The sequence below is a fragment of the Vigna radiata genome, unplaced genomic scaffold, assembly GCF_000741045.1.
Source record: "Vigna radiata var. radiata cultivar VC1973A unplaced genomic scaffold, Vradiata_ver6 scaffold_658, whole genome shotgun sequence".
NCBI lineage: Eukaryota > Viridiplantae > Streptophyta > Magnoliopsida > Fabales > Fabaceae > Vigna > Vigna radiata.
The window spans coordinates 1-10,381 of NW_014543813.1; the positions used below are offsets into that span (position 1 = coordinate 1).

General features: G+C 34.2%; 2 protein-coding genes across 3 annotated transcripts; both read left to right on the forward strand.

Annotated features, from left to right (window-relative positions):
- Positions 1-1,574: 1,574 nt before the first annotated feature.
- Positions 1,575-7,514, forward strand: LOC106754938. Of its 2 annotated transcripts, none has more exons than XM_014637005.2 (4): positions 1,575-1,663; positions 1,757-2,774; positions 3,819-4,061; positions 5,977-7,514. In XM_014637005.2, exons 2-4 carry the CDS (start codon positions 1,841-1,843, stop codon positions 7,074-7,076), a joined length of 2,277 nt encoding a protein of 758 aa, XP_014492491.1. In that variant the 5' UTR covers positions 1,575-1,663; positions 1,757-1,840; the 3' UTR covers positions 7,077-7,514. The 2 variants fall into 2 exon arrangements, with proteins under 2 accessions (XP_014492491.1, XP_022633827.1); XM_022778106.1 differs by having other exon boundaries at positions 1,580-1,663; positions 1,735-2,774.
- A 977-nt stretch (positions 7,515-8,491) lies between these two features.
- On the forward strand, positions 8,492-9,675 carry LOC106754939 (the record flags this gene model as incomplete). The annotated part of the gene is made up of 2 exons (XM_022778105.1): positions 8,492-8,571; positions 8,666-9,675. A coding segment is annotated over exon 2 (490 nt), but the record flags the coding sequence as incomplete, so codon positions are not given.
- Between the last annotated feature and the right edge of the window lie 706 nt (positions 9,676-10,381).

The window sequence follows — 10,381 nt, forward strand, 5'->3', positions numbered from 1 at the left end:
CTTCTCCTCCTTCACGTCATGTTAAATGGAAGAGGGCTCGAATGACATCATCAGGCCAATTCACATCAGAATCAGCACTTCAAATTGCTAAGCGCATTGTAAGTCTTCTACTCTTAAACTTTGTTCTTATTGCTAAAAGTACATTCTTTAGTTATTTATGACAATTTGGTTGATTACATACAGGATTCCCTGGAGATGCAGTCCAAACAGGGTATGTTTCATCCCTCCGGACGTCAAGATATACTTGCAATTGCTATTGGACGTCCAGAACATCCTGGTTGTGTTCGTGCAGCTGGTAAAGGTGTGGGAATACGACAGTATTTTGGACATTGAATAAGGAATGTTCTTGTCTGAATCTTTTTCATGCTCCTTTTCATAGATAGAGTGAGATGTTTTCCTATTTAAAATGATGAATGAGAACATGTCACTAAACATAGATTATAGGGATGCTCTGCAATTATTTATGGGAAGTATTTAAAAATTTCAATCATGCAAGGGAATATAAATTTACAGAACTTGGAAATGTTTAAGACATGTATAGCTGTTTTGAAGAACTATAATATGTTTCTTTAGTATATGTTGTGTTCATGTAATTTTGTGATACAATCATTGTGCTGAATTTTCTGTTTTATAGGCAGGTTACTCCTGAAGTAGGTGGATAATCATTCAAATCCGTTTAGTTGAATTTTCAATTGTCGCTTGCGTAATAAATACAAGTTGTCAGATTTGTTTCCATATTAAGAATGCATAGATATATATTACACGAAAAATGACAGCACTTTGTATATTCTTATTTAAGAAAAAATGAAGTTTCAGTATTGTTTGTTTTTTTCCTATTTTAAAATGTTAAAATTTTTCTTAGTTTATTATTATAGAATTAATCCATAAAATATTGGTGGCTATTCATTATTTATAAATGAAACCATATGTAAATTTGAGTTAAAAAATTATTCATATATAAATTTAAGATAATAAGTACAATGGTAAGTTCCCTTATTCATCTTTTATTTAATAAGAATGTAGTTTAAATAGCTGAAAAAATGGTATATATAGTTAAATAAATCAATAACTCGATTAATTTAGTTAAACTTGTTTGAAGTATACTTTTTAGTTTGGTTTCGGTAAACTATTTTTCAATTTACTTGATTTTTTTTATATACTTAAAAGTATAATTCAGTAATTTCCATAGTTTCTAGTAGGATATTGAAATAATTTTATTTTTATAAAAATTTAAAAATTGATATTTTAGAAATAATAGTAACATAATAATAATTAGATTAAATTATTTTTAAATTAAACTTTTTTAATATAAATAATTTTATCACATATATTTTTATATAAAAACTAACTTTTTTTTAGAAAAATATACTTTTTTTAAGAGTATTTTTTCTCTTATTGAATAACCTATATATGAGCATCGATTCTTGCCAATTTTTTTTATAAAAATTATAATTATTGTAGGTTATAAGAAGCCTGCCACAAAATAAAATGTATTTAATTTTGTGAAATATATACTCAACTTTCTCAAATACTACAAATTAACCTGTTGAAATGTTTTCTTTTTTCTGTATTCAGTTGTTTCCCGCCCCTTTTCACTTCATCTTCTTCCTTCTTTTCCTATTCAGTGCTTCTAATCAAAACCAGCACCATCAAAATACAGCAGGTACGTTTCAAATGATATTTCCTTTATTCTTTCATTTTTTTTTTATCTGAAAACAAATTATCTTTCCGTAGCTCAAATTCCATTTCTTCGTAGCAAGTTTACTTGCACTAGAGGAGTAGCGTAGCAGGACGTTCTTCCTTCGGTAGTTTTCCAACAAAAGAAGTTTGCGCATCTCTTATGGCATTTCAATCCAAAACGGAACCTGGATCCAGGCCTAAGTCCATTCCGACCGCCACTGAAAACGGATATGGTGAAATGGACACATGCGAGCTAGTTGCTGTGCTGCGTATTGCGTATAAAATTGCGGATTTTGATAAAATTCAGCAAGAACTGGTAAAGAGGGAAGCGAAACTTAGGGCGGAAATTGGACCACTCCGGGAGAAGATTGAGCTGGAGAGCCTCAAGAGAATTGAAGTCGAAGAGAGACTGAAAATCAGAGAGGAGCAATGTGAAAAGGGGAAGAGAGCCCAGGGTAATTATGAGCAGTTGTTGAAGGAAGTGAAAACAGGTGGCTTGGTTGAAAAACATGCTATTGAGGAGTTAAGGAAAAAGAACCTTGCTTTAGAACGTGAAGTGTATGAGCTTGAGCAGTTCAGGAAAAAAATGGTAGATGATGTCAAATCTATGGATGAACTAAGGGACAAGATCCGTGTGCTGAAGGAGGAGAAGGTTGGGGACAAGAATGCTATTGATGTCCTTATCACGAAGAACATTGAATTGGAGGACGCAATTAAGAAGAATTTGTCTGTCATAGAAGAGTTGAAGAATGAAAATGCTAAACTGACAAACGAGAAGCACGAACTTAAGACGTTATTTGAATCTTTGGAGAGGAGATATAGTAAACTCCGTGTCAGTGATGTGAAATTGGAAGAGAGAATTATGCCTTTGATGAGTGAAGATGCCTCTGATTGTGGGAACACTGAAGTGCAGCCCGATTATGGAGTTTCTTTTGCTGTCAAAGATGAGAAGGATGATAGTGACCACGAGCTTGAAAATGACACTGGGGAGCCTATTTCTTTACAAAGGGATGAAGATACTCATAACTATATTGATACTGGCACTGGTCAGAGTTCCAAAAAAGGGAACAAGGAGGATGCTATAGGTGCATTAGGTATGAAAATGAAAATTCTGTTCTCTTTTTCGTCTCTTACATCTATAATACAGATTTACATTTTTATAATTTCCTTTAAAAATATTTAATTGGATTACACTGAATTGATTAATATACTTCAGTCATATTTCTTTATACCCTGAACCATGAGATTTATTGAGAGAAGGAAATAGCTATTGGGGGAAATAATGTTTTAGTAAATTAATTGAAATGGTGTGGTGAGGCAAGCAATTCTTGATCAAACTGGATTAATTGAAGATTGAATCAGATTACATTCAAATACTCATAAAATTATCATAGTTTGCAACTATTAGTAGACAAAATTTAAGAACATACAGTCCTCACATAATCTAGTCTTGTTGTTGAAGTAACAATATCATAAATAAGTTCACCACAATATTGAGGTTTGGTGGCCCAAGTTTACACAATGAATTTATTACTTTTGAATAGAAGACTAAGGTGTCCACTTGCAAATGCAAGGTAAGGCAGTTAGCAAGTGATCCAAATGGTAGGTCAGACCATTCGTTGGACCCCCTCACAGACAGCTTTTTAGCGCCAAATTACCCCTGTTTCCAGCCTAAGGTATTTTATGTTCTTATCCTCACACCAAACACAACATTGTTCCCGTTGTCTTCCTCAGATTTTCAACCCATGGCTTGATTTGTTGTAGAATCCTGGTCTTCTATAGTATTTGAGGGTCCTAATTTTAAACTGCAAGTCATCTCTTTTGAGTTTTCTTCCTTTCTCCTGATAATGTTTTCTTTCTATAACAAAAGAGCAAACAGAAGCATGCAAAGAAGGGAACTCATTTTGTTTATCCATACAAAAAAAATTACATGTATCTGCTCTGAATTTGATCAAAGTATACGTAGTTAATTACCTGAAGAATCGGAGGCTGTATTTTTCACGAAATGCTAAGACAACAACCAATTTTTTTACTTGTATTCCAGAATCTACTACTCTTCATTCTCCTAGCTTTTGCCTGAAGTATATAATTTTAACAAAATAATGTTAAGTTTTAACACATATTCTTTGTACATGCAGGAGTAAAATTCAAATTGGAAAAGGAGATCGGAGACCTAAGTGATGATGAAGATGATGATGATAAGTACACATCACAAGGNTTGCATGGAGAGAAAGCTATTTATCAAATAATTGAAGAAAATGAACCTCCACAAAGGGTTGAAATTATCAAAAGAAAACGTGCTTCTGATATCCAGGCTTCTACTTCCACATTTACATTCTCTGCTGATTTATTTGAAAAAGAAAATCTCCCTGTAAAGAGAAGTAAGTTCTCTAATCAATATTATATGTGAAATTTTAGATTAGTTCTTAGTTTAAACATATCTTTGTGTTGGAATTGTATATCTAGCCATGGTAGTCGCACTTTAAATCTTTCTGAATGATTATGATATAGGCACGAAGTATGACTTTGCTCAATGACTTTTATTTGTTGGAAAATCTAAAGTAGAGTTCTCTCCTAATCAAATTTTTATCTTTTTTTTTTTCATCTTCAAAGCTCAGATTTGCTACTTTGTGTTAGGATATAGGGTATTTGTATATAATGGGAAATGGGATTAGGATAGAAGGCAGAGGAATTGTATAAATAGATTGATTGTATAGTTAGAAGGCAGTTTTGGAACATTGTTTGTTGACAGACCCTTAGACCTTGGAAGAGGGTTATGCCTCTGTATCTTGACTGTACAAATGATTCTTTCTGTGAATAATACAAGATTCATCTCATTTCTTTCTGTTATACTTGTGTGAGAGTGTATGAGGGTGTTCTTGATCAGGTTTCGTATTCAAAAACCTATGACTCTGTTTGAAGCATACAAGTTCAGTGTAACTCAGACCAACATGTTGTAAAATTTTAGTAAAAAAATTATTCCATCATCCTAAATCTCCCTCTATTTAACTTCTTTTTCCTCTATTAGGATTTGTTTATGTCTTTCTCATCTTATTCTGGTATTGTTTGAAGATGTAGGTAAGATTAATTGTATATTTTTCCTCTGCTAAGGTATTTTTCTCTTTCTTTCATTTAGTGCAAAAATAATTCTTTTTTTCCCAACATATTCTGGGTTGATTTAAATTACAGTTAACATTCTTAAATGTTTGGCATGTTATATATGTTACTGCTTATATAGTTGTTGTGACTTTGGATTGCCCGTTAGATTGAATTTGGACTGCTTATATAGTTTTGATAAATGTTTCACACTCACCATCTGTGCTCACTCACACATTCAACCTATCCTTCATCTTCTTCTCTTCACACCACCGCTTGCTTCCTCCAAGCAATTTGAGGACAAGTAGCAACCCTTCCCACACACCAAGGCTTTGCACCATTCAATTCCTCTTCTCTTCAATTCAAGTAGTGATCTCCTTTTCTAATTTTCTGTTCTAATAACACTTTGATTGATGTTTATGTTGTTAAATAATTCGTCATGTGTTTTTCGTTAATTGTCTGTACAAATTCCCTTAATTTGTGATTTGTATGATTGTTGTTATCCATTGTGTGAGCACTTCTGGCGATGGCTAAGTCACGCTCAAAACCAGATGTGCAGAGGGCCTCAGCACCACTAGCTCGGGAACACGCCACACCGCGCCCCAGCGCCCTGGCCAAGGGGCGCCCTAGCACTAGCGAGTCAAGATTGACCCTGTGTTTTGAAATTGCTTGCACTGTCAATTTAATTTTTTGCATTCACAATTCATTTGTTTTGCTTCAATTACATTTCATTCACAATTGTTTCAATTTCAATTTCAGCATCTCTACAATTAATTGTTTGATGAATGATAGCTCTCATAAGTATATCAAGGTTATGTTTTTGATGTTCTTTAATGGTGTTTGTGAGTCAATTTTCTTTGTTATGAACTGAACCATGTGCTGTCACTGAGTTTAACCTTAGGCTAGTAGAAAGGAATCACAACACTGCATTATCAGAATCTGTGCTAGCCGTACCCCAGCGCCCTCTGCTGAGGGGCACCCAGGCGCCAGCGGGCCAAAGTTTTGGCCTGCTCTGCTGGTTTTCGTTTCTGTTTCCAGATTTCTATACTCCACCTTGTTTTTCATAATCTTGTTTGATGATACACTGTGTTTTATGCCCTGTGAACTTATGATTGTGCACCCTAATGAATGTTTGTTGCAAATGTCTATCTAATTTAATTGATCACGTTTGTCACTCTTTGGTTCAATTTCTTTATGCAGGACTGGCTTTTCCTTCAAGCTCCAAACGCATGAAAGCAACTGCTGGCCAATCTTCTAGAGGCCATATGAGGAAGGAAAAAGTTCACTCTCATTTATTCCTAACCAAGGACCATCAAAAGAACTTCTCTATGGTTAAGAACAGAAAATTGTTGATGGAGAGGAAGGTTACCTTGTTATCACATGAAATACCTGACTTTCAAAATGAAATCATGGAGCGCCATTGGGACAACTTGGCAACCTATCCAGCCCCTGCCAACATTGAGTTGGTTAGAGAATTTTATGCCAATGCACGAATCTTCTCCAAGGATGCTGAACCCTTTTTGAGTTATGTACGTGGTAAACGCATCCCTTTTGATGCAGACACCATTAATACCTTCTTGAACATAGAATGGCGAGGAGGCAACCAACCATGTCAATATGCTCAATTCTTAGCTGAAGACATTGACTATGAGGAAATCGAAGGAACTTTATGCATCCCTGGAGGCTCTTTCCAAAGAAATAGGCAAGGAAAACCTCTACACATCCAGAGATTTCTCCTTACTCCATTAAGCAAATTCTGGATGGCGATAATACATGCAAATATTTCTCCTTGTTCTCATACGTCGGACGTTACAACAAACCGCGCCATTATCCTTTATTGCATCCTCACAAGCCGATCAATAAACTTGGGTAAGTTAATTGCTAATGAGATCAGTTTGTGTGCCCATGCTGTTCATGTTGCTTTGGGACATCCATCTTTGATCACACATTTATGCCAGTTAGCGGGGGTTGATATCTCAACACCACCTCTCGAGAGACCTCGAAAAGCAATTGACATATCATACTACTTTCAGTATTGTTTACTAGATGAGGATGGTGTCATTATCCCACCACCGCAGCCTCCCAGGATCCATCATCGGCCTCAACCTGTTCGTCCTCCAACTGACCCATACCAAATGATGGAGATGAAGATGGCATTATTAGATGCCAAGTTGGAGGCACTGCACAGAAGCAACCTAGCTCAAGCAGAAATGATGAGACAAATTTACTTTGCTTCTTCCAGCCCCGACTTTATGTCACTAGAGGAATATGCCGCTCGAGTAGCTTGGCCTGGAGACTAGACTCAATTTATCGGGGGAGATGGAGCTGCTGCAGATAGTGCAGACACTGATGACGAGGATGATCATGACACGGATGATGCTGATGAAATGAGAAAGAGGAAGCAGATGATGCTGATAATGATGAGGAGGATGAGGAAGCTGATGACAATGATGCTGATAAGATACTGATATGAGTGATTAAAGCACGTCATGGGATGCAAGGGAAATATAAATTTATAGAACTTGGAAATGTTTAAGACATGTATAGCTGCTAGAAGAATTATAATATGTTTCTTTAGTATATGTTGTGTTCATGTAATTTTGTGATACAATCATTGTGCTGAATTTTCTGTTTTATTGGCAGCTTATTCCTGAAGTAGGTGGATAATTATTCAAATCCGTGTTGTTGAATTTTCAATTGTCGCTTGCTTAATAAATATAAGTTGTCAGATTTGTTTCCATATTAAGATTGTATAGATATATTACACGAAAAATGACAGCACTTTCTGTTTTCTTATTTAAGAAAAATTGAAGTTTCAGTAATGATTTGTTTTTTCCCCGTTTTAAAATGTTAAATTTTTTCTTAGTTTATTATTATAGAATTAATCTATAAAATATTATTGGCTACTCATTATTAATAAACTAAATCATATGTAAATTTGAGTTAAAAAATAATTCATATCTGAATTTAAGATAATAAATAAAATGATAAATTCTCTTATCCATCTTTTATATAATAAGAATGTAGCTTAAATAATAAAATTATTTTAGTTTCTGGAAAATAAATTAGTTTAGCTAAAAAAATGGAACATATAGTTAACTAAATCAATAATTCGATTAATTTAGTTAAACTTGTTGCTGAAGTATACTTTCTAGTTGGGTTTGGATAAACTACTTTTCAATTTACTTGATTTTTTTTTTATATATTTTAAGTTCAATTCATTAATTTCTAGTAGGATATTGAAACAAATCTTTTTATATATTTGTAAAAACTTAAAAAATTGATATTTTAGAAGTTATAATGATTATATCTTTGTAAACATTTAGAAAATTGATATTTTATAAATAATAGTGATTTAAAATAAATAAGATTTGATTATTTTAAAATTAAAAAAAATAATATAATAAGTTTTATTATTTTAAAATAAATATATCATTTGTGTATGTAGAAATCAATTTTTTAGAGTTTATTTATTTATTTTTTTAAGAGTTTTTTTTTTCTCAATTCTTCTTATTGATGAACATGGATTCTTGCCAATATATATTTTTTTTTAATTACAAATTTTGTAGGATAGAAGAAGCCTGTCACAAATTAAGAAGTATTTAATTAATATTTAATTTTGTGAAATATATACTCAACTTTGTGAAATACTACAAATTCACTTTCTTTTCGTAGTCAGTCTTTTATTCAATACGTGGTTACCGCCCTTTTTCACTTCATCTTCTTGCTAATTCCTTGCAAGCTGACAAAGATTTGCTGTTTCTAATCAAAACCAGCACTATCAAAACACAGCAGGTACGTTTCAAATGACATTTCCTTTATTCTTTCATTTTTTTATCTGAAAATAAATTCTCTTTCCGTAGCTCAAATTCCATTTCTTCGTAGCAAGTTTACTTGCACCAGAGGAGGTAGCGTAGTAGCACTTTCTTCCTTCTTCCTTCGGTAGTTTCCCCCGAAAAAAAGGTTGCGTTTTTTGGATCTTTTATGGCATTTCAGTCCAAAACCAAACGTAGGTCCTTTGCTAGGTCCATTCCGACCGCCGCTGAAAAAGAATACGGTGAAATGAGCATATCCGAGCTAGTTACTGTGCTGCGTACTGCGTACAAAACTGAGGATTTTGATAAAATTGAGCAAGAGTTGGTAAAGAGGGAAGCAAAACTTAGGGCGGAAATTGGGCCACTCAGGGAAAAGATGAGCTGGAGAGGCTCAATAGAATTGAAGTCGAAGGGAGACTGAGACTCAGAGAGGAGCAATGTGAAAAGGGGAAGAGAGCCCAGGATAATTATGAGCAGTTGTTGAAGGAAGTGAAAACAGGTGGCTTGGTTGAAAAACATGCTATTGAGGAGTTAAGGAAAAAGAACGTTGCTTTACAACGTGAAGTGTATGAGCTGAAGGAGTTCAGGAAAAAAATGCTAGATGATGTCAAATCTATGAATGAACTAAGGGACAAGATCCGTGTGTTGAAGGAGGAGAAGGTTCGGGACAAGAATGCTCTTGATGTTCTTACCATGAGGAACACTGAAGTGGAGGAAGTCGTTAAGAAGACTTTTAATATCATAGAGGGGTTGAAGAATGAAAATGGTAAACTGACAGAGACATTTTTTGAATCTTTGGATAGGAGATATGGTAAACTCCGTGTCAGTGATGTGAAATTGGGAGAGAGTACTATGCCTTTGATGAGTGAAGATCCCTCTAATTGTGGGAACACTGAAGTGGAGCCCAATCTTGGAGCTTCTTTCGCTGTGAAAGATGAAAAGGATGTTAGTGGCCACGAGCTTGAAAATGACACTTGGGAGCCTGTTTCTTTACAAAGGGATGAAGATACTCATTACTCTGTTGATACTGGCACTTGTCAGTCTCGTAAAAAAGGGAACAAGGAGGGTGCTGTAGGTGCATTAGGTATGGAAATGGAAATTCTGTTCTCTTTTTCATCTCTTACATCTATTATACATATTTACATTTTATAATTTCCTTTAAAAATATTTAATTGGATTACACTGAATTGATTAATATACTATAGTCATATTTCTTTATACCCTGAACCATGAGATTTATTGAGAGAAGGAAATGGCCATTGGTGGAAATCATGTTTTAGTAAATTAATTGAAATGGTGTGGTGAGGCAAGGAATTCTTGCTCAAACTGGATTAATTGAAGACTGAACCATCTTACATTCAAATACTCTAAATCATCACAGTTTGCAACAATTAGTAGACAAAATTTAACAACACACACTCCTCACTTCATCCAATCTTGTTGTTGAAGTAAGAATATCATTAATAATTTCATCCAAGTTTACACAATAAACTTATTACTTTTGAAGCATAGACTAAGATGTCCACTTGCAAATGCAAGGTAAGGCGGTGAGAAAGTGATCCACATGGTAGGTGAAACCATTCATTGGCCCAACTTAGACAAATTATCCCTATTTCTAGCCTAAGGTATTTTACATTTTTATCCTCTAGCCAAACACATCGTTGTTGCCGTTGTGTTCCTCAGATGTTCAACCCATGGCTTGATTTGTTGTAGAATCCTGGTCATCTATAATATTTGAGGGTCCTAATTTTAAACTGCAAATCATCTCTTTTGTGTTTTCTTCCTTTCTC